Source organism: Arachis ipaensis, chromosome B6 (genome assembly GCF_059453495.1).
Source record: "Arachis ipaensis isolate K30076 ecotype BB chromosome B6, ASM5945349v1, whole genome shotgun sequence".
NCBI lineage: Eukaryota > Viridiplantae > Streptophyta > Magnoliopsida > Fabales > Fabaceae > Arachis > Arachis ipaensis.
This window is the reverse complement of record NC_142441.1, coordinates 29,026,146-29,050,718: the sequence shown is the minus strand read 5'-3', so window position 1 is coordinate 29,050,718 and position 24,573 is coordinate 29,026,146. Positions and strand designations below refer to the sequence as shown.

Sequence of the window (24,573 nt, the reverse complement as noted above, 5' to 3'; positions counted from 1 at the left end):
GGAAGGACCACTTCATTTCTCACTTTCACTTCCATTTTCACTCTCTTTACTCTCATCTTCTCTTCTCTTGTGAAGTATATTTCTTTGGACATTATTAAAGTTTTTTATCTCCTCGATTTGTCAGTTTTAGATAATTATGTTCTTCTGTTTTTTTTTTCTGTTTGATTTGCTTTTGTTTATTACATTAACACAATATATTTCTTTAATTAGTTTGATTAAGTTATTAGTTAAATATTAATTAGTTTGATAATTAGATGATATATTTAGTTTAGTTTACATGACCATGTATGTGATGTTAGTTTAGAATATGTGAAACAATCATGTGGTTATGAATGGATAGATGTTCGTTAAGAAAAAAAATCTTTTTGATTACTGCTTCGTTTGAACTAATTATAGTTAATTTTGGTAATTTCATTCTTCTGTTTTTCTTTTCATTTGATTATTGACAAATGTGGTTGGTAATAATTTAATTAATTTTAAATTAAGTTATTTTATTTAGATTACTGTTTAAGTCCAACAGATTATATTATTTTGACTTAGTTTGAATATGTCTGATAAAAAATTAGTTAATTTAAAATTATTTTATTGTAATTTATTCTATTAGAATGAAATTTCATAGAGCAAAACTTGTTGGAGTATGGAGATACCCTTTATAAACTGGATTAGATTGACCACATAGCATGCATACTCCTAGGAATGGTATATTTTATAGCTAATATCTTTTATATGTTTGAAATTTGAATTTGTGTGACTTTTTTTTACTGATTTATTTTGTTTGGCAGGCAACTCGGATCTTGCGTACTAGAAAAAATTTATTGGGACGTCCGCCTGAGCAGATTAGGTCATATCTTAGACTATCTTCAGATGGTATATTTAGGTCAAACATTGTCCTTCTAATATTTCTTCTAATTGTTCCACTTAAAGGGAAATCATCAACAGTATCTGCAGATGATCCTCGTTTCCCGAACTCAATAAGAAAAATAAATAATTCCAACAGATGAATATTTATCCAACAGTTGTGCCACACCTTAAAAGACATATATTCTCGTCATCACGTAACTGATATCTAATTCAAAAAACATAAAATATTCTCAAAACCTAAACTCTAATAAAAATAATACAAAAATAACCATCACAACTATAATTTATAATAGACCTTTTGTAAAACAAAGAGTTATCTACTTCGGACAGATATCTGTAGTAAATTGTTTTCACTCTCTTTATGTGTTGTTGGCCAATGAAATACAATATCAAATTCTTCAACGCTATTAGACTGTTGACTTCAAGTACTATGTATGTAATTACTGGTTGAACAAACCTAAATACGATAAAACCATTTTTATTATACACTATAACTATCATAATGAATAGATAATAATAAAATTCTAAACATTTTATAGAATAAATTAAAAGATTAATAGCAAAGAGAAAAATGACTACTAATATTGAATTTCGTTCTCACTCTGTTTAAGTATTTATAAAAAACTTCCTCAAAATTTGTTAGGGATACAACAAATTTGATATAAAATTTAAAATTTACCAAAAATACAGCAAATTCGATAAAAATAACGGCCGTAAACTCAAAAAAATATATATTCTAATAATTAAAGTCTAAATAATTTTTTTCGGGAAATAATTTTTTATTTTATAATTAAAAAAATCCCCAAATATTATCTTTTTCGCTTGGTCCAAGTAGCAACCAGCGTTGCTCAAAGGATAGGCGAGCCCAAAAACACATTCCGATACCTACACTCCACATTGACTCACTCACTCACACGCAACGCAACCAATAACCAATCAAAATGCAAAAAATATCTGGCGGTGGTTTGTGGGACTGTGGGGCCGAAAGGCGCACGCATACAATACAAACCGATAAACCCGTAAACCCTTCTCCCGTTCCGTTTCTTTTCTCCCTCAGGTCAATCTCAGACTTCAAAAATAAAACCCTTCTTCTACCCTTTCTTTCTTTTTCGCTGAGAACTCTCATCAAACACCATGAGCTCCTTCAACAACAGCAACAACCCCAACTTGGACAACCTCCTCCTCCAAACTCTCATGGACAGGCTCCACCTCCGCGCCCCAGTCAACAACCCCTTAATCTCTCAGTCCCTCGAGGACTTCCTCTTCGACGACGATGATGACGACGAAGAAGAAAACGAAAACGACATCTTCGGCCGCCAAAACGACGACGCAAGGTCTCAGCTCGCGAAAGAGGAGTCCAAACTCGAGAAGGAGATCATCAAGGTTATCCTCAGCGGCACCGCCGATTCCCTTAAGCCGAATTCGGGGCAGGCGGTTACGGTTCGCGACCACCACATCTGCGTCGGATTTCATGAAGAGAAGGGATCCGATTATAGGGTTTGGGAGTGGCACGGTCACATTATGATGTTTGATGAGGAGCATGGGTACTCGCCAGAGTACATCTACGGTAACTACTTCGAGAGGTTGGTTCCCAGAACCAATCGTCCTGGTGGTGCTGGTGTTGTTTCGCCGGTGGAGGAGGAGGAGGAGGAGGAGGAGGAGGAGGAGAAGGAGAAGGAGGAGGAGGAGAAATCCGGGAATTTAGGGCTCAGGGAATTGATTGATTCTAATGATTCAAATGATTCCAAGGATTCAAGTGGCAGTCGCATTCTTCATCGGAACATCAACGCTGGGTCTCCAAGGTTTCCTTTCAATAGAGTTTCTCTCTCTTATTGGTTACATTTTTCCCTAGTTTTAGATAAACTATTCTTCAATTGATTGATATTTGTGAATTGTGATCAATATTGTTGCTGCTGAATGTGCCTGTGTAGTTATAGACCGATTCTTTTATTTTATTTTTTCCCCAAGAATAGTTTTGAGGAAATGATCTTCATATGTTGATGAAGAGATATAAGACACTGTCTTATAGGCATAGTTACATGAATTGCCAATTACCACGTACCAATTCACAATTCATCTGCGTATCGAAATGCCATAAGTATATTTTCCACATAAAATATTTTAAATGTGGTGTACTATGCACCACGTATCCCTTTCCCTACGGGCACGTATTGCATTCCATCATGTAACTATGCTATAGGGCTAGTATCTAATTTGCTTTTTAGAATTGAAAATTGTTTTATTCTGGTCCAGGACTCTGTTTGCAGATCGTTTAGACCATGTTACAGAACGTATCCTTATGACCTTATGTTATGCCGAGTCACTTTTAACTTATTTTGAAGAGAAGCCTGTCTGCCATCTGATTTGCTTGCAAGATAGCTAATTAAGTAGTTCTCGAGAAGGCATCACGAAGTAGGGATTGCAGGAATGGGTAGGATACATGGCGAGTTCCGTAGGCCATAGCAAGGGTCTTCTTGAAAAAGAAGGATGTCATAACCATTGTCCATATTTAAAGTAGATAGTCTCAATTTGGATTGTAGTGCTGGTTGAGGTTTTCTCTGACTTGATTATGCACATTGCAAACGTTGATCTTTAGGTTCTGTCTGCTATATGAAAATATTGTTCATAAAAGCAGGAGATGGTATTGCAAATAGTTGCAAGTACAGTTTTTGACTTAGGCTTCTGTTGTCACCAAAATATGGTCTTGAACCTCCTTCTTCGGCTTTCATTGTGTCATTCCCATAATTTTCAAATCGATGTGATTAATAAGTCAGTTGTTGATTAGAGTGTCTAATTGTCTCTGACTTTGCATTCAAACTTGTTGACACATCCCCCTTTTATGTTGTCTATGTCTGGCTGGTTTGCTTTCATTTGAAGATTTGGAAGTAACAGAAATGTTCTCATTTGTAACTAACTTGCTGTGGCCTTATTATAGATTTGCTGTGAACTTAGTGCTACTCTAATGTGTCATAGTTTCCTTTCTTTTCATTTTATTTTTAGGTTTTATTGTCTTCTGGCTTTTCCTTTTACTCAAAAATGAATATTTAATGCATCAAATGTTGAATTCAAATGAACTAAAAAATATTGGAATATTCCATTTTCTGCATCATTTTAATTTCTTTTTGTTGTCTTTGAATATTATATCTCTTGGGAATTCTAAGATCAGTGGTGGTGTCAAAATTTAGGCCTAAGGAATCACTAATCATTACTTACCCGAAGTTAAGGACTTAAGGTACTTTAATTAGATTCACATGCATATCAAGAGGTTCGAGTGTCAGTTCTTTCAGTTATATTTGTCCCAGCATTATTTAAGAAACAGGTAACTATATTATTTTCAGTATTCGTGGACTGTAGTGATAATCTGTTTCGCTCAATTCCACGTTGGAGTAGCCTTTTGACACTCTTCCATATGATGATGTCCATGTATGTGGAGTGTCCTCAACTTGTGCTAAATATTCCTATTTTTTATGTCCACTACTTTTTTTTATTTCTCTGGTGGCAGCTAGAGTTTTTCTATTGTCTTATTTGTGGTAAGTGAAGTTTTGCTACTGATTTGAACATTGTATGTGGTTCATATGCTTGACTGCTCTCATGTTCACCTATGCTGAAATTTCAGGTACTAGATATGGATTTGTTCTTTCAACAACAGTTCAAGTTCAAAACACCAGCACCAGAATCAATATTCCCTTTGTTCAAATATTGATTTCCTGTTTTACACAGCGCACGTCTCAGAATTAAGCCTGCGTCTGGGTGTCTCTTTGAGCTTCAAATTATAACTGGAATTTATAGGAAGTGAAGGATATGAGACGTAGTATTTTACGATATACTATTATCTTTGCTCAGCTAATTAATTTTAGCAATTTTTGTCAACTTCCATATGTTCATTAAAGCTAAGCTGTTTTCACGGTAGATTCCTGGATTGTTGTTTCTTCGCATTCGGATTTTGGGACAGTGAGTTTTAAATGCAGAAATGTTTGACTTGCATTGAAAATAAAATATACCAAATGCGTTGTTTGTGATACAAGCATTATATTCATTATTCAAGCAACATGCTATGCTTCCAGTTATATTTCCTTGAACATGTTCACAGGGCCTTATGTATTGATTTTTTTTTTTTTTTTTTGAGGTCGTGGTATTGAGAGTTTTTAATTTGAATATGGAACTAAAGGGAGTATTGAACTCGTATATGGGGAGGAGGGGTGCTTCACCTCGTTGTGGGATCAGAGGAAGACAGAACTCGGACCCTGCGAGTTGTGTCCCTCAGAATATAAAAAAAAAAATTACCTAGAACAAACAAAACGGAGGGTCCGAATTCCATGTTTCAGATTTTAAATCCCATCAGCTGCAAATCGGACCATACGATTTGTGAAGCAAAATTTCATAAACAAGAACTCGCATGGTCCGAGCTGTGTACTCTGAATTTTTCAATTTTTTTTAACACAAATCGGAAGGTCCGATTTGTGTACTCTAAATTTTTTTCCAACTTTTTTAACACAAATCGGAGGGTCCGATTTGTGTACTCCCACAATTTTTAAAAACACCAAAATTTACCATGTTAAAATATATCACTTATTTTACTTCCATATCAAAAATTTTTTTTGCCTGGTATTGATTTTAACCTATGGAGTGACACATCGCAACTTTGTTGAGTACACAATATTTCGTTAAGTTACTGTATTCACAGGTCAAATATTTTTTTTTTTTATATTTTGGATATGAGAATCATTTGATATTCAATTGTTTTAATAAAAACAATTTTTTTTCTAAATATATTTAGATATACCTAAACAAATTATTGTCTATGATGTGCTCATTTTTATTTTTGGTATATTTTGTTGAGATAAATTTAGAAATATTATTTATTATTATTAACTATTAATATAAAATTATCTAAAATACTTTATATAATTAGAAAAAAATTAAAAAATTAAAAAATAAGTTTGTATTTTAATACTAATTGTTCATACTCGACTCAAATAATAAGCCAGGTCTAAATTAAGTTAAAAAGCCCAATCAAGAAGATTGGTCTTCACCACCCATCCGACCTCCACAAAGAGGTTGGGGTCAAGACCAACAGTCTCTTGACACTTATCTAAGTGAGTAACTGTTTCCGTAAATTTCTCTCCCATTTCTAGAAGCGAGATCTCAACTAGGGGTGGCAACGAGGCGGGTAGGGGCGGGTTTTTGCTCTACCCGACCCCGCCCCGCTTCTATCCGCGGGTAGTAAAATGTTAAACCCTAACCCGCCCCTGCGGGTACCCGCCCCGCCCCTACCCGCTCTAACAAATAAAATTAAATTTTAAAAATTATATAACCATCATTTACATACATAACATAAATAAAAGTAAAAATTAAAATATGATACAATATTATTAATCATTTTATTAATTATTTTATATATATTACATATATTATATATTAAAAATATATATTTATATATATATTATATATACTGGGGCGGGTAGGGGCGGGTTTAGCCTAAACCCGACCCCGCCCCGCCCCGAACGGGTAGGGGCGGGGTGGGTACCCGCGGGTTCGGGTAGTGTTGCCACCCCTAATCTCAACAACCCAAGATAAAGGGACGATTATCCACCATCAGAAGTGGAACTACTTCAACGGTGGTTATTGGCTCAACTATAAATACCCTGACACACTCAGGTACATCTAAGTCTCAATATACTTAAATCTGACTGAGGCATCAGAGTGTCTTGCAAGTACCACCTCCCACCCTTTCAAACACACAACTCGGACAACAGCTCTCTGACGCAGGACAAGTCGGAAACCACTCCATTGAACGTTTGGGCCTCGTAAGCAAGCCCAATCCACATCCGGTTTCAGGTAACCCCCGAAACATTGGCGTCGTTGCCGGGAACCCAAAGATCGACGCATAATGGCGGACGACCAGCATGAAGACGGACACATTGCATCTGAGTCCGATCAAGAGCATCAAGACGCGATCAATAATGACCAAGCAATAATACACCTACCAGGCGCAGAGGGATCACGTGGGGAAGGTCCCTCGAATACTCAGGGATCGAAGAAAGTTTCCTCTGAGGTTCATCAGCCTGGAAAGGAGGGGCAACCTCATTCCACCGACCTCATGGGGCTACTACATGGCCACCAAGGTCGACTTGAGCAACTAGAACAAGAGCTGGGGCGACAGTGTGAAGCGGAGAGAAGACTATGGAGAGAAATCGAGCGACGAAGAGAGCTTGAAGAAAAGCTCTCGAGGTTGGAATCCAATCTCCGAAATAAGGATTCTCGCGCAGATCGAGAGGACACCCCATTGGGGAAGAAGACTCATTCACTGAGGATATCATGAGGGCTAAGGTTCCCAGAAACTTTAAAAGTCCTTACATGGATCTGTATGACGGGACGACTGACTCGAAGCATCACCTCAGTAATTTCAAAAGTCGGATGTACTTGGCCGACGCCTCCGACGCTACCCGCTGTAAAGCCTTCCTGACGACTTTAACAAAAGCGGCCATGAAGTGGTTCGATAACCTCCCCCTAGGTCGGTCACTAGCTTTGACAACCTCTCGCGTAAGTTTCTTACGCGATTTTCAATTCAGAAAGACAAGGTCAAGCATGCCCCTAGCCTATTGGGAATAAAACAGGAGATCGGAGAACCCCTGAGAGACTATATGGAAAGGTTTAATAAGGCATGCTTAGAAATCCAAGACCTGCCTACTGAGGCAATAATAATGGGTCTTGTTAATGGACTCCGAGAAGGACCCTTCTCCCAGTCCATCTCAAAGAGATACCCGACTTCTTTGAGCGATGTACAAGAACGAGCTGAGAAGTACATCAATATGGAGGAAAATGCCAGGTTACGAGAACCGAGTTGGCAGCTAGGGCACCCTCACCAGTCAAAAGAAAAGGAGAGAGAGCCCAAGAGAAAGGAAGAAGTCATATCTGAAAAGCCTAGGAGATACCACTCTTATGCTCCTCTACGAGTTTCCCTAGTCGACGTCTACAGGGAAATTTGTCATACTGAAAAGCTTCCTCCCCCGCGACCCATCAAAAAGAAAATGGGGGGAGTCGTAATGAATACTGTGAATATCATAATCTGTATGGACATTCCACTAATGATTGCTATGACCTAAAAAATGTGATAGAAAAGCTAGCTAGAGAAGGTCGGCTAGATAGATGCCTCATGGAAAGGACGGACACTCATGGGAAAAGAAAGAGAGACGACGAAGGTCTTGAACAGAGAGGCCCACCCCCACAAACTCCAGAGTGACATATTCATATGATATCCGGAGGGTTTGCTGGAGGAGGGTGACCAAGTCGTCTCGAAAAAGACATTTGAAAGAAGTCTATCAAGTCGGGAGTGAAGGACCCGACCTTCCGACCATCTCTTTCACCAAAGAGGATGGACAAGGAATCATACCCGGGCATGACGATCTGGTGGTAGTTACAATAATCCTAGCCAATGCTCACCTACACAGAACCCTGATAGATCAAGGGAGCTCAGCCGACATATTATTCAAGCCAGCCTTTGATAAATTGGGGGCTAGAGGAAAAGGAGTTAAGAACCTATCTGGACACACTTTTCGGTTTAGAAGACACTCATATCAAGCCACTAGGCTTCATCTCCCTACACACAACTTTTGGAAGGGGGTTGAAGTCTAAGACTTTAAGCATCGACTTCATCGTTGTCGATGTAACCTCAGCTTACAATACCCTGATAGGTAGAACGACTTTAAATCAGCTGGGAGTGGTTGTTTCTACCCCTCATCTCTGCATGAAGATCCCGACGTCAGAGGGAATTGCTACTATTAGGGGAGATCAAAATTTGGCAAGGAAGTGTTACAATGAAAGCCTAAACCTAAGGGGTAAAGGCAAGGAAGTTAATACAGTAGAGCTCGGAAGAGTCCGAGCAAAGGAAGAGTTACGACCGCATCCCGAAGGAAAAACGGAAGAGATCCAGATTGGACAAGAGGTCGAAAAATATACCAACATAGGAGCCAATATAAAGACAGAGCTGAAACAAGAGCTCGTAAAACTCTTACGAGAAAATTCTGACTTTTTCGCCTAGAAAGCATTCTGACATGCCCAGGATAGATCCTAAGCTTATGTCACACAAGTTGGCTGTCCACCCCGGATCCCGACCTGTCCAGCAAAAAAGACGGAAGCTTGGACCAGAACGAGTACAAGTGGTCGAAGAACAAGTACAAGCCTTGCTAGAGGTCGGATTCATCAGAGAAGTCAAGTATCCAGCCTGGCTGGCAAACGTGGTGAAAACAGAATTGCAAGTAGAGGATGTGCGTCGACTACACTGACCTTAACAAAGTGTGTCCAAAAGACCCATATTCTCTACCTAATATTGATACCCTAGTAGATTCCAGCTCGGAATATCAATACTTATTATTCATGGATGCCTACTCGGATATAACCAAATCCGATGTACGAGCCAGACCAGGAGAAGACATCGTTCATCATGCCCAGAGCGAATTATTGCTATGTGGTCATGCCATTTGGATTAAAAATGTAGAGGCTACATATCAAAGGCTGATGAATAAAGTATTTGCACCTCACCTTGGAGACTTAATGGATGTATATGTAGATGACATGTTGGTGAAGACCAAGGACGACGCCTGTCTCCTGAGCGATCTCTCGCAAGTCTTCAACACCATAAGAATACATGGGATGAGATTAAATCCCGCTAAGTGCACTTTTGCAGTGGAGGTTGGAAAATTTCTAGGATTCATACTAACACAAATGGCGATTGAAGCTAACCCCGATAAGTGTAGAGCAGTCCTGGAGATGAAGAGCCTGACCTGTCTAAAAGAAGTCCAGCAGCTGAATGGCCGACTTGCGGCTCTATCTAGGTTTTTAGTAGGATCGGCATTAAGATCCCTACCACTTTTTCCCTACTAAGAAAAGGATGCCAGTTCGAGTGGACTCCTGAATGTGAAGAGCCTTTCAGTAGTTCAAAAAGTTTCTGAGCCAACCTCCCATTCTTACCCGGCTAAAAGCGGGGGAAGAACTCGTATTATATCTAGCTGTCGCTGAGAAGGTTGTGGCGTCAGCATTAATACGGGAAGATGAGGTCCGTCTACTTTACAAGCAAGGTGCTACAAGGCCCTGAATTAAGGTATCAAAAACTTGAAAAGTTCTCATATGCCTTAGTTGTAGCATCCAGAAGGCTTCGGCCCTATTTTCAAACTCACACCATAAGAGTTAGGACGAACCAGCCCATGAAGCAATCCTTCAGAAAATAGATGTTGTGGGTAGAATGGTTCAATGGGCTATAGAATTATCCGAGTTCGACTTGAAATACGAAACTCGGACAACAATCAAAGCTCAGTGCCTAACCGACTTCATAGCAGAGTATGCAGGCGACCAAGAGGAGGCCTCCACAATCTGGGAGATATATGTGGACGGGTCTTCCAATAAGGCCGGAAGCGGAGCGGGTATAATACTGGTCAATAAGGAGGGAACCCAAATAGAACTATTCTTAAAATTCGAGTTCCCTGCCTCCAATAACCAGGCTGAATATGAAGCTCTGATTGCAGGATTAAAACACGCCAAAGAGGTCGGTGCTTCCAAGGTGATAATCTTTAGCGAAAAACAATGAAGCCAATAAAAGAGTGAAAAATAACGAAAGACTAACCTTTCTTGGAGGAAAACTGACAGCAAGAAGGAAGGGGATGCCGAAAGCGCTGAAAATCCCAGGAACGGAAACAGCAAGCATCAAAGCGCAAAGATCTTTCGAACAAGGAAAGAAGTTCGAAGGAAAAATTCGAAAAGAAGAAAGAGAAATAGACTAAAGGTATTTATAAGACACTAGGGGCATAATTGTAAAACGACACAATCATTAAAAGAACGCGTCGTTACCAATGTAACTGCCCTCCACGCGTAAATGCGAAAATCCAAACGGACGCGACGGTTGACAAGACATGACTATTGATAATTTGAAATCACGTCGGTTTTTCAAATAGAAATCACGTCGGTTTCTCAACTCGGGAAGAGGATAACGACCTAGGCAGTCCCGAGCTCTATCAATACTCGAATCCAACTCCCATTAAAGAGATCGGACTCGAGTAGGGGCACTGTTCATACCCTGCCTCAAATAATAAGCCAGGCCCAAATTAAGCTAAAAGGCCCAATAAAAAAGATTGGCCTCCACCACCCATCCGACCTCCACAAAGAGGTTGGGGTCAACACCAACAGGCTCTTAACACTTATCTAAGTGAATAACTGCCTCCGTACAACTCTCTCCCACTTTTAGAAGAGAGATCTCAACAACCCTAAGATAAAGGGACGGTTATCCACCATCAGAAGTGGAACTACTTCAACGGTGGTTATTGGCTCAGCTCCTATAAATACCCTGACACACTCAAGTACATCTAAGTCCCAATATACTTAAACCTGTTTAACCCCTTGTTGACTGAGGCATCGGAGTGTTTTGCAAGTACCACCCCCTATCCTTTCAAACACACAACTTGGACGACGGCTCTCTGACGCAAGACAAATCAGAAACCACTCCATTGAACGTTTGGGCATTGTAAACAAGTCCAATCCACGTCCGGTTTCAGGTAACCCCTGGAACACTAATAAAATATTAGGATATTATTATAATTTATTTTAAAAAATTATATTTTCTATACATGTTGTGTTAACAAAAAATTGAAACTTACTTCTTAGATATTAACGGAAATATTACTTTTAATGTATATCAAATACTCAAATATAAATAGCAGTGAAACAAAGAACAAAAGCCACTATTTTTAATGCATATAGTAAAAGATGGTGGGACTGGGGAAAAACTATGCTACAAATGCTTTATTTGTAATAACTGAAATGGGAGGCAGAGAGGTGTGAGAGGTGAGTACTCCAGGGGTAGTACGAGAGGAGTACAGTTAACACCAAAGGATCTTAGAATTTGGAATCGGGAGGCATATCATCGTTTGGAAAATGATTCATTCTCTGTGTTTGTGGATAATCTACCGGCTGATATCTCAAGGAGGGAGCTGTATCACTTATTTTGTTGGACGGGAAGAATTAACGACATATATCTTGGCCGGAAACGAAAGAGTGGTGTGATCTATTTATTTGCCTTTGTTCGGTACACGACAAAAGGGGGCGCTCTCAAGGCGATTGCAGAAATGAACCAGTGGAGATTACGGGGGAAGGTAATTACCGTCGGGGAAGCTAAGTATCGAAGACAGTTTCAGATGGGTGGCACAGTGCGGAAGGAAATAACAAGTCCCAATGGCGGTGAAGCAGTGGATTCTTATCAGGGGAATGGGGTGGCTGCGGCCAAAGCTATGAAGGAACAGCCAGTGCGAGACCATAAGAATGCCACAGAGGGGAATGGACCTATGAAAAGAATTGATGTGCCGGTAGTCGAAGCAAATATGGAATGGTTGGCGAGGAGTTTAGTGGGGCACACGTTACACCCAGTGGACCTCAGATCAGTGAAGACGGTGGTGTCTAAAAATCTGCCCAACATTGTGGATGTTAGGGAGATCGGGCCGTGCAAAGTGCTGGTAATATTTGATACTGTGCAGCATGCGGAGGGAGTGTTTACATTCAAGATGGATAATTTGTTGCAAGTATTCCATAGGATCTCGCGTTGGGAGGAATCGGAACGGTGTATTACTCGACGAGCGTGGCTGGAGTGCTACGGAATTCCTTTACATGCATGGGCGCCGGAAACGTTCAAGAGAATAGGAGGGCAGTGGGGCAACGTGGTCCAGTGTGATGTAATGACGGGGGAAGGAGCATCGTTTGAAGCAGGGAGGATTCAAGTTGAGACGGGGGTATTCGATGTAATCCGAGAATGGATGCAAATTGTTGTTGGGAAGACGGTGTTTGAGATCTTTGTGAAGGAGGTAGAACCACAGGAGGGCGGTGCGGTCAGCATGGGGAGAAGCAGAAGTGTCTATGCGAAGAATGAAGTTTCTGGCACCGCTGGCACGGCCATGAAGAAGGGGGAGGGTAGTTGGGACCCGGCGGCGGAACTGGTTACTGGTAGGCCTACGGAGGCTGAGCACGGTGAGGACAGAATAGTAATCTCTGATGTGTTATTGAATGATGTGGACGTTGCCTTTTTGAAATTCAAAAAGGATACGGTTGTACCGGATTCAGCTAGTACCAAGGACGGTGAAGTAGCGGGTTTGAAGGGATGTGAGATAGTTCATGAGGGGGAGTCGGAGAATACAGTCACGCAAGTATGAGGAGGGGAAGCTGGGACACGGTTGAAGTATTGTAACAGTATGGGCTCGCATTCAATTGGCCCAACACCAACTAAGAACGGAGGGGGGAGGCTGACCGTAAGGGACATGAGTATTGAGAAGGAGCCTGTTGTTGGGCTGGGCCAGGATGGCCTCCTAACTGAAACGGCGTATGGTTTTCTTTCCATTGGAGGCCACGACGGGTCGGGCGGCCTGAGGATCCGGAGGGATCCACGGGAGCTTTTTGAAGCGGCGCCGATGGAAGGTTTGCGAGGGCTGGGGTGCTCACCAGCGGAGAAGGATCCTGAGGCGAGAGGGTTGCCGCTTAAACTCGGGGATCCGTCGGTGGATAAGAACCCGGAACTAGAGGAGATGGTGGGGGGCGGAGGACCGATCGATGGGGTGGGAGTTGAGCTTGATGGGGGAAGGGTTGCGCAGGAGGGGACGGGAATCAGGGCGGCAGTCCACCGGCAGGAGCAAGGGGCGCAGGATGGGATAAGTGAGGCCGGCTTGCACGATGAGGGATCCCAAGCGGGATTGAGATGCCTAATGGGGAAGGATGGTACCTCGGGAGCACAGGGAAACGCAGTGAGGGACGTCCCGGAGGTGGCTGCCTGTGGCAATGCCCGGGGGGCAGGAGCAGGGGCTAGGCTGGGCACAATTAGCCATTTAGAAGGCGAGGGGACACAGGAAGAGCAGCGCCAGGAGAATCAAGCAACCTGGGCATTGGCTGTGGAATCAGGAGCGGTTTTATGCGATGAGGAAGAAGATATTATGGCGATTTTGCAAGCACAAAATGAAGAAATAGCAGCTAAGAGAAAACTGGCGAAGCAAAAGGAAAAGGCGAGAAGGAGTCGACCAAAAAATAAAAATAAGGTGAGCAAATCTTTATTTAAATGATTGTGAGCTGTTGGAATATTAGGGGGTGGAGGGGGGACGGTAAATTAAGCATGCTGAAATCTTTGAAAAATAAATATAATTTGAACATGTTGGGATTGCTTGAAACAAAAAAAGAAGTGATTACTAAATATGAGGTCGCAAGGCTTTGGGGATCTAGTACTGCTGGTTGGGAGTTTGTGGAATCTGCAGGAATGGCGGGGGGTCTGCTATTAATTTGGGATGAAGGAGTGTTTCAAGTAGATCAAAGGTATAAAGGTGAGAGGTGGCTGTGTGTTGAAGGCGTTTTAACAAAGACCAACTTCCGATGTGCTTTCTGTTTGGTGTACGGGGCGCATGGGAGGGAGGCAAAGAGGGGGGTGTGGGAGGAACTGAGCTATGTGGCGGGGTTGTGTCAGATTCCTTTCTGTTTTCTCGGAGACTTTAATGAAATTTTACAAGTAGAGGATCGTAAAGGAGCTACTAGCTTGATGGCGTCATCGGAGGAATTTAAGGAATGGGTGCGAGACATGCAGTTGATAGATTTGCCTCTTACTGATAGGAAGTATACATGGTTTAGGGGGCGTTCCTGTAGTCGGATTGATAGGGTGATGGTTAATGTTGAATGGACTGAGGTATTTCCGGATATTAGGATTAAGGGTGGCCCAAGGGGATTGTCTGATCACTGCCCAGTGATCATGGAACTAACAAGAGTAACGGGGCCCCCTAGACCATTCAGAAGTTTAGACGCCTGGTTTACGCATGAGGGATTTCTGAGAATGGTGAAGGATGAGTGGCGAAGCCTCGGAGAAACGCAGTTCCCGTGCAAGCTGAGGGCTCTAGCAATACAACTGCGGCAATGGCACAAGGATAACTTCCGGGACATGGATAAGAGACTCATGAGGTTTGAGGAGGAGCTCACCAAGCTGGACAATTCAGTCAGTGATGGAGTTTATGATGGTACAACGGAGGCTAGAAGGAAGGCGCTTGTGAGCTTTTGTTCAAAATGGTATATTAGAAAGGAAATGCACTGGAAACAGATGTCTCGGTCTAAGCATGCTGCAAACATGGATAGGAATACCAGATACTTTCATAACATTGCTTCGGCCAGAAGACGAAATAACAGGATTGATGCTCTGATGTTACATGGAAGACTTGTGCGGAATCAGGCGAGAATAAAAGGTGCGATTAGAGGGTTCTACAAGGATTTATATCGACAGGAATATGTTCCGAGGATTGGAATCAGAGATGGGCTAGTAAAGTGTATCCATAGGGATGAGGCTGAAGCTTTAGAAGTGATGCCGACGGATGAGGAAATTAAGGAGGCTGTGTGGGACTGCGAATCTTCCAAGGCCCCAGGGAGTGATGGGTTTAACATGAACTTCATAAAGAAATGTTGGGATGACATTGGGCCGGAATTCACTGCTGCGGTAATGGGGTTCTTTCAAAGTGCGAAATTGCCAAAGGATGTCAATGTAACGTGGGTGACACTAGCTCCAAAGTTTGAAGGTGCAAAGGAGGTGAAGGATTTTAGGCCGATTAGTATGGTGGGGTGTGTGTACAAAGTGATTTCGAAAGTGTTGGTGCACAGGATGCGATCTGTGATGTCGGGACTGGTTGGAGAGACTCAGACTGCATTTGTAAAGGGAAGAAAAATTCATGATGGTGCACTCATAGCCTGCGAGACGGTTCATTGGCTGAAGACTCGGAAAAAGTCAGCAGTCATTATCAAACTGGATTTTCAGAAGGCCTATGACAGAGTGAGATGGGATTTTGTTGACATTGTGCTACAGAAAATGGGCTTCGGCCAAAAATGGAGGAGCTGGGTGAAGGAGTGTGTTACTACGGCCACCATGGCAGTCTTGGTAAACGGGACACCTTCCAAGCCATTCAAGATGGAGAGGGGACTAAGACAAGGGGACCCACTTTCTCCATTGCTATTCGTATTAGTTGTAGATGTGTTGCATAGGATGTTGGGGGAGGCTGTGAGGAATGGCCGCATTGCTCCACTGCTGGTAGGGGGAGATCTTATTGAACTGTCACACCTACAATTTGCAGATGACACTATTTTATTCTGCCCGCCGGAGACTGAAACAATTGTAAACTATAAGAGACTGTTACGGTGCTTTGAGTTGATGTCTGGGCTGAGCATTAACTTTGATAAATCGAATCTGATATCGGTGAACTGTAAGCAAGGATGGATTGATCAGGCATGTGGACTGCTGGGATGCTAACAAGCTTCTCTACCGGTTAGATACTTGGGAGTTTCTCTAGGTGCGAATCCGCGCTTGGTGAAGACTTGGAAACCAATCATTGATAAGGTGGAACAGAAGCTGAGTTTGTGGAAAGCCAAGGTTTTGAATAAATCAGGTAAGCTGGTCCTTATCAAATCGGTGCTGAATAGTCTCCCCATCTACTACCTTAGTCTATACAAGATGCCGAAGGCGGTAGCGGACAAGCTGATTGCTTTACAACGGAACTTTATGTGGTGCAGGGAGAACGGAAACTATGGTATACCTATGGTAAAGTGGGAGATAGTTCAGGCTCCAAAAAAGGTTGGGGGATTGGGAGTTGGTGATGCAGTGCTGAGAAATACAGTGCTTCTGTTTAAGTGGTGGTGGAGGTTTTCAAAGGAGGATTGCCCGCTGTGGAAGAAGATTGTGTGTTCGTGTAATAAGTTGAACCCGGATGTCATGTTAGCAACTCAGCCTTTACCAGTAAAGGGTGGCCCTTGGAAGGACATATGTCAGCTGAATATAAAAGAACCGCGGATTCGTGATAAAGTGGTAAGTGGACTGGCAATGGAAGTAGGCAATGGTATGCAGACTCGATTTTGGGAAGATAACTGGGTTCAAGGTGGTACTCTGAAAGGAAGTCATCCGAGACTCTACTCTATTTCCAGTCAGCAAGGACTTGTCATCGGGGAGTGTGGTTTTTGGGATGGGCTTGATTGGATTTGGAATTTTCAATGGAGGAGGGCACTGTTCCAATGGGAGCTGGAGCTTGTCAATCAACTGCATGAGAGGTTAAGGCCAGTGAGGTTGTCATCAGGTAGGGAGGACAATGTGGTGTGGAAGTTTGAAAATAAAGGTATTTTCTCTACTAGTTCTGTGATCCAGGCTATACAAGCGGAGACATTATCAGCTGAGATAACGAGTTATAGCTTCACGAGTTCCATTTGGAAAGGTTTCGTTCCTCCGAGAATTGAGCTCTTTGGGTGGTTTGTGCTAGTGGGTAGAGTTAACACCAAGGAGCGGCTGACTAAACTAGGAGTCAACATTCTGGGGGATAGTATGTGTGTACTGTGTACCAAGGAATTAGAATCTGTTGAGCATTTATTCCTTAGGTGTGAGGTAACATGGCAGGTGTGGTGCAAGTGGCTGAGGTTACTAGGAAGGGAGTGGGTGATTCCCGGAACTGTTAAAGAAATGTTTGAGAGTTGGCATGGAATGCATAATAGACAACAGGGGAAGAAGATGTGGATGTCAGTGTTCTTTGCAGTGATTTGGAACATCTGGTTGGAACGGAATGCACGAATCTTCAAGAATGCAAGAGCAAGCCTGGAGGTCATACACACAAGGACGTTGATGAGCTACACGGAATGGAGTGGTGGTGATCCTGGGGGAGGATGAGAGTACTGGGGATAGTAGGGGTTGGTTTATTTGTTGGTAGCTAGTTATGTATCTTCTTTTTTCTTTTATTTGCTCAACTTTAATGTGTTGAGCTTCCTTTGTTTCAAAAAAAAACAAATGCTTTATTTGTTCTGCTATTTTGCACAAGCCTGGCTGAAGAAGAATTGCGAAGGGTAAAAGAAATGAAAAATGGGAAGTTGTAGTGGTATTGTTTTCTTGTTTTACAAGAATCAAGCAATCTAATGTGGAACATGTTATATGGTAATTTTTCAGGAAAAAAGCTACAACACTTTGGTGAATAGCTCATGAGTTAAAAAGTTTTATTGAAAAGTGAAAAATCTAAAAGCTTTTAATGTTTTGTAATACATTATTAAGTAAATTTTAAGATTTACTATAAACAGCTTTCGTAAGTGCCCTTAGCAGTTAGCATTAGCAAGATTTAAAAAATAAAAACTGCACACGAAATTTTACTCATCAATCACAAATGGAGTGAAACTGTGAAAGTTGGTCTATGAATTTTTTTTGTAGTGTTCTAATACTAACAGATTTAAGTGCTAATTTATCAAAAACACCAATTTTGTATGGCCAAATTATACTTTTAGTAATAATTTGCTTGTTATTTCAATTGGTTATTCATGTTTTCTTCGAAAGTGGGTAAATATAAGGCCCCATTAGTTAGACCTAAGAGACCAAACGTTTTCTGAAGAAAGATTATCATCTACGTTTGGTGGACCAAAAACTTTGCTAATTGATTTTAAGTGATAGTTTCGCCTAGGTCATGTTGTTTGAGAAAAGAAATCAAAGTGTCTCACTCTTCCTTTCTTTGTCACGAGACGAGAGAGCATTTGTAATTGTAGACCCCACCCGGGCATTCGCAGAAATTATTGGGCCTAAGACGAAGGAAATGGGCATTTAACAAGACAGGGTCAAAAATATCTTACGGAGGGTTTTGATGAGTAACACGTGTACGTTTCGGATTAATTCTGGGTTAAAAGGACAGCAATCTCGGACAACATGATCCTTGACCTCCCCATGGTTTTTTCTCTCACTATATAAAATCCCATTTTTCTCTTTCACACCTTCAGCTCTTTCAACAACCTAATCCTCTTCTTCCCGACGCGTTTTTTCTCCCTCGGTTCCCTTTTTCATTCTTCATCTCCGTCAGCTTATTCATTGTTTCCAGAAACGGAAAAGTTTACTGTGTGTTATGGGTTAAATCCTTTTATCACATAATTTTTGTCTAGGTTTTTTCTTCTTTTCTAAAATCCCCTTTCCGATTAATCGTTCTGTAGGGCTCTGTTGTGATCTTGAACGAATTTTTGTGTTTTAATTTCTAGGTTTTGTTAGGTGTGTAAGATTTAGGGGGTTTCGAAGAGCATAGAATAATGCCTTCGGTGCCCGTTATTGAACTCCTACTACGCCATTTGGTTCCTTCCATAACCATTTTTCATGGTGGATCCTCCTCCCATCGTCTGAAACATCTTGAAAAAAGTGATCGGCGTGGTAATCTTAGTTAACATTCGCTTTTTTTTGTTTTTCTTTCTTCTTTTTCATCCCCTCTTTTTCTTGATTGACTCCCCTTTCTCTCTTGCTACCGTTCTTTCTTCGCGTTCGCGTGGCTTTTTGTTTGTTGTGGTGTTGGTTTCTTCTCGGTTCGAGTTGCGGGTTACTTCGTCGACGAATTTTGGGGATCTAGGGATTGATCTAGCTGTTTCTGTGATTGCTCCTGATTTGAGAGTTTTGCAGCTTTAAATTCCACACCTTTTAAAGGTATCTTCTTATAATCTGGTTCAAATTTATGCATTGGGATTGTGCTATGTATATAAATTCTACGTTTTCCAGCATCTGAAATTTACAAAGCAATTGTTATTTTCCTTGTATATAAATTCTAGCTGACTTATTTTGTGTATATTCAAATGTATCTTAGACATCAGATCTGATTCTTGCTGTGATCAATTAGCTTAGAAGGTAGATGATCATTAAATGTGTTGAACGATATTGGATTGCTTCGATCTACTTTCAGAAATGTTAGATTGATACAGTTTTTTTCAAATGGAATATGATACTGCCTCTGTTACTTTGGAATTTTGTTACATTGAAGACTCATTTAATGTAGACACAAATTCAGTCTGAATTCATTGAGCTTTCAGTGCATCAAAATTCCAAAGTGCCAAATATATTGGATCGGAGGGAGTATTATTTAATCCACTGCAAATGGGTTACCAGGAGATTGCACCTTCTAAAAAGAAGCGCATGGAAGCATCTCTTTTTTTTTTAATAATTCTTCCCATTTTTTTCTCTAATGGTAAATCATAATAGCATTTCACTTTTTATGCATGTCTTGTTCAAATTAATTACAATCGATGAAGAATTGACACAAACACTGTCATTATGAATGATTGGCCAGAAAAACTGAAACGAATTCAAAGTTTCCTCTGTAGATTTAGTCGACAAATGTAATTTTAAGTTTAGCATGTAACATTGCCTTTTATCAATGTGTCTTACAAGATCTACCGCTTACTCACATATGTACACAACACTAACAATGTGTTTTATAGGTGATAATTGGGTATTTATCATTCATCTGGTATTTGTTTCTTTAAGCTGCTTTGTAGTATCAGATATAATCAATGGACACACACACTCCTGTCAATGCTGTGCACAACAACGCCATAAGTGAACTTGAAAGTAGGTTTAGTGAAGTATTACATATTCAAGGCAATCAGAAATCTGAACATGCATCCGAGGGGAATGATATCTGTAATAAGGCAGAGGAAAAAAGATGTGAAGGTTTTAGCCAGAAACAAACAAAACTAGATGTCAAGTGCTTGAAAAAAAGTCCAACTTTTCCAGTTTCTAAGATAATGGTGCCTTCAAGTTCTTCTGACGAGGATGTTGATGTATCATCTCCAGAATCATCACATGATCAGTCTCCTCTGCAGCAAACCTATTCACGATCATTAACTTTTCCTGTAAGTTCTAAGTTTTATGAACGATGTTAATGCCATTTTCTGGAATTATAGAGTAAACGCTGAAAGAATTTTGTCTTATTTCAATGTCACATCTTACCGTTGATTTTTGGGTGCATTTTTAGTGTCCATGTCAATGTATTCTTTAGATATGAAAATGGGGCAGCGTGAATAATAACTTACTTTTATAGATGTTCATGACTCGAGTGTTATTTGTATTTAACTTATGGTTTTAGCTGCTGGTTGTGTTTTATAATGACAATGGAGAATGCATCTTATAAGTTTGATATACAACTTGCTCTCCTTCCTTGTGTGTGTAGTGTTTGCCTTCCTTTGGGTTTCTGAGGTTAGAAAAAATGATCACATTAATAGAGATGTATTTAAGTCACACAAGTGCCTCATACTTCAACTTAGTCATGGATGTGTTTTATTGGCATATATCTTACCATTTTTTTATGTGCTTTAAGCTGTGTCTTCAGGCTCCTCGGAAGCTTATATCAGCCATGAAAGGTAGCCGTGAGAAGAACAATGGTGGATCACCAACAAAATTGACTGTAAAATGGGCACCAGATGTTTATGATCCAGTACCTTCATTAGTCTCTCACACAGTCAGAAGTAGGAAGCAGCCGAAATCCAGGAAGAAGAAGGCTGAAAAGAAGAATGGGAAGAAGGGTCAGAAGAGCAGCAGTTCGCCGCGGGGGAGCAGCAGCAAAGATAAGAGGCATTTTCGAAAGCTTGGTGGAACTTCTGATCTGAGCTATAAATCGCCGGACCCTCGTGACAATGTGATTGAAGTGAATCAAGTGATGGAAGGTTCTACCGAATTTGATGCGCTGGATGTTCGTAGCCAAGACTCCTACTGTGGAACCAGTTTCTTGAAAACATCCGTTACGGAAGTGCACTTCTCCCTCACAGAAGCGCAATGAGTCAAACTTATCGAATATTTTGTCCTATCTACAGCAATGTGTATAAATAAAGTGTTGTTCTCTTTAGCATGTATGGTGAAGAAAAACTGTTGGACACTCTTCATAGAGAAGTGGCAGTTTAAAACATGATGTTTTGTAGAAACAAGGTTAATGTTTGGAACTCATTGGTGCTTTTTTTGGGATTGGGACAATATCTGTCCATCTTCTTGGATGTTCTATATGACGGCTTTTGTTGTTTCAAAAAGTATAATCTAATTCGCATCAAAACAGCTTTCTACACCGATGAATCAGGCTACCCCTTGATACAGGTTAATTTGATAACGAAAACGTGTGACATGCATAAGTGCGAAGAATTTCAAAACAACCAATAAATAAAGTGAAGAGTGAAGTTCATATACTTTGCACCTTATCTTTGCCGAGGGCAACAGAAAATAAGGATACATAGTAACCCTGCAATCAAATGAGTTGTTTTTTCATCAATCTTGCTATAGTGCCCTTTTTTTGTTCCATCTACCATACAAACAGAAAGGTGAGAAAACAGGTAAAAGAGGAACAAGTGAGTGAGAACTGAGAAAGATTTTTGGGGTTCAAAAATGGTGTAAAGATCAAAGTTAGTATAAAACTATAAATAACAAATTATCCTCCCCAATTACCTTATTCCTTTCGTGGTTAACAGGAGTATTCAACTAGTAACTGTAACTTTTGAATGAATTCTTATGTACTTTTCAGTTACCTTAGCATCAATGCTTTACACGTATACTCAACCTTCATCAACATAGCCAAAAAATAAAAAGCAACAGACACGGTTAAGGAACACAGCAAAAGATGAAACCACACTCAAGTAATTTGCATGACAAACTGCAAAATCGAAATTACTAGCAGGTAATCATGCAATGCAATGCAATAAAAACCTACTTCCAAGAGTAACCAAAGATGGAGGAGACAACTTGCAATTCCAGATACAAAAAAGCAAGACAACTCAAACAGATAAGCAATGCACAAAAAGCTATTTCTTATATAAATAAAATAACACTACTTTGTAGTAGTAAATTAGCAATTTGTTTGTGCATGGCATTCAAAAGCAATAAAACAGACAAGTCTCTAACCGTTATTGTGGAACTCACAGAGAAGAGAGATGCTAGTTTCCTGGGTATGTAAATAGCGGTTAAGGCTGATAGCATAGGAAGATAATGAGTTTGGTTAGTGAGAAAACACCGAAGATGCATTTGAGTTTGAGTTATCAGGCTTTCCGCTTTCAGCAAGTTGCGGAGTGAAATTTTGAAGGAAAAACGTGATGAGGACACTTCGGAGTGTTTGTGGTTCGATGTGTAATATAACTCCTCGCTGTCTAGTCACCACACTATCCCAACTTCCCAACTCACTAAGTCATAATTCACCTTGTGTTTTTCTTTTACCACTCCTAGTATCATATTCCACAAGTTTATTTATTTATTTTTGTTGAAGTTTCTTCTTTAATTTTTATTTTAAATATTATGTGGCTAGCAATCGGCATTCATGTGAAATATGAAAAATATTTATGCCATATAGAAAACAAGAATGGCCATACTAATATAGATATGCAATGTACAAACAAATAAAATTTTGTGGCAATAACATGGACATGGACATTGATCAATTACTTATGTAAGATGACATATCATATCTAAGTAGTGAGAAAATTAAGCAAACTTCCACTTGAAAGCATAATATAATATCAAGTTTGGATTTGCATCCTCTAAACTTTGAATTTCATTTTAGAAGACAAAACGTGATCTCTTACTATTTATTTTATAGGTGAGACAAAAAAAAATATGAGAGAGATACCATTTAAGGATGAGAGATCATATTTTATCCTCTAAAGTGAAAATTCAAAATTTAGAGAATTCAAATTCATCAAGTTCTATTTCATGTAGGGGCGGCAATATGTACCCTACCCGCGAGTACCCAACCCGACCCCACCCGGTCGGATAGGGTTGCCAACCCGATCTGCAGCAGGTAGGGTAGGGTGCGGGTAGGGTTTTTGTGCGGGTCGAGTAGGGTGCGGGTTGAGCCTCAACCCTACCCGACCAACCCGTACCCTATATATATGTATATGTTATATACTTATATAAAAATATATTTTAAGTGGATGTTGAAATAAAAACTTCTTACTAAATACAAAAGATCCTTAGTCATTAAAAGAATATCATTAATTGATAATTTAATAAACTTTTTTTACATAAAAGTCACTTCTATTTTAAATTATCATCAAATTATGCAATAACGTTGCATTTTTTTGTAACCCGCGGATAGGATCGGGTACTCGCAGGTTAAGAGCGGGTAGGGTTAGGGTTGAGATATTCTCAACTCACAAGTAGGGTAGAGTTGAGTTTATATAAAAATCTCAACCCGCGAGTAGAGTTAGGGTTGACTCTAAACCCTACCCTATCCTAGCCATTGGCATCCCTAATTTCATGATCTTTGACATCCATATCCATGTAATATTAATGTCAATTATGTGTAGGATAGATAATTAATTGTTGCCAACCATTATTTCGATTATGTAAGGTGCTTTTCTGGACCATAACCAAAGAATATTAAATAGGATTTTGCTATTTCAACAAGGACAAATTAATTTGACAATTAACAACTATGTTGGATATATAGTGCGTGTTTGGGTGCTATTATTTTATTAAAAAAATTTTTTTTCAATAAAAAAAAGATCTTTTTTTATTTTTTAATGTGTTTGGTAAATTTCTAGTAGTAAAAGTAAAAGCACTAGTAAAATAAAAAAAATCTTTTTTGAGAAGCTGTAATTTACATCTTTTTTTAAAAGATCTTTTTTCCTTAAAAAAAAATATGTTTTTCATGTAATAAATAAACAAAAAAGTACTTTTATATTGTTATACCCAAACATAATTGATAGATAAAAAGACTTTTTTACATGAGATATCCAAACATAAAATTACTTTTACTTCTTTATATGATCTTTTAAAAAAAGATAACTCAAAAAAAGATCTTTTCTTAAAAGCTCACCCAAACAAACCCATAGAATGACAAAAGTTACGTATTTTATACAAGGAAAAAGTTGATATTACCCCAATAATAAAATGTGTTTGTGTTGTCAACAATTAGGAAGAAAATG

The 24,573-nt window shown here is 39.9% G+C and overlaps 2 protein-coding genes and 1 long non-coding RNA gene across 8 annotated transcripts; 2 read left to right on the top strand and 1 right to left on the bottom strand.

Moving 5' to 3' along the window:
* The first annotated feature begins 1,718 nt into the window (after positions 1 to 1,718).
* Positions 1,719 to 4,897, top strand: LOC107646730 (uncharacterized). Its single transcript, XM_088491741.1, has 2 exons — positions 1,719 to 2,663; positions 4,478 to 4,897. Exons 1-2 carry the CDS (start codon positions 1,996 to 1,998, stop codon positions 4,482 to 4,484), a joined length of 675 nt encoding a protein of 224 aa, XP_088347867.1. The 5' UTR covers positions 1,719 to 1,995; the 3' UTR covers positions 4,485 to 4,897.
* Positions 4,898 to 18,339: 13,442 nt separating this feature from the next.
* LOC107648191 (uncharacterized) lies at positions 18,340 to 21,693 on the top strand. 6 transcript variants are annotated; one of them, XM_016352163.3, is made up of 3 exons: positions 18,340 to 19,324; positions 20,113 to 20,526; positions 20,991 to 21,693. In XM_016352163.3, the coding sequence occupies exons 2-3, from the start codon at positions 20,185 to 20,187 to the stop codon at positions 21,447 to 21,449; spliced, it is 801 nt and encodes a 266-aa protein (XP_016207649.1). In that variant the 5' UTR covers positions 18,340 to 19,324; positions 20,113 to 20,184; the 3' UTR covers positions 21,450 to 21,693. The 6 variants fall into 6 exon arrangements, with proteins under 6 accessions (XP_016207649.1, XP_016207650.1, XP_016207653.1 ...); XM_016352164.3 differs by having other exon boundaries at positions 18,466 to 19,324; positions 20,159 to 20,526; XM_016352167.3 differs by having other exon boundaries at positions 18,514 to 19,324; positions 20,159 to 20,526; positions 21,003 to 21,693.
* Positions 20,668 to 21,106, bottom strand: LOC148554998 (uncharacterized). Its single transcript, XR_015885784.1, has 2 exons — positions 20,970 to 21,106; positions 20,668 to 20,864 (listed from the first exon to the last, which is right to left on the bottom strand). It is a non-coding gene; the product is annotated as an uncharacterized LOC148554998 (long non-coding RNA).
* Positions 21,694 to 24,573: the final 2,880 nt, after the last annotated feature.

Excerpts from the sequence above, each read along its gene's own strand:
- LOC107646730 (XM_088491741.1), top strand. The coding sequence starts at position 1,996 with ATGAGCTCCTTCAACAACAGCAACAACCCCAACTTGGACAACCTCCTC.
- LOC107648191 (XM_016352163.3), top strand. The coding sequence starts at position 20,185 with ATGGACACACACACTCCTGTCAATGCTGTGCACAACAACGCCATAAGT. Across the intron at positions 20,527-20,990 it reads CACGATCATTAACTTTTCCT|CTGTGTCTTCAGGCTCCTCG; the intron begins GTAAGTTCTAAG and ends ATGTGCTTTAAG.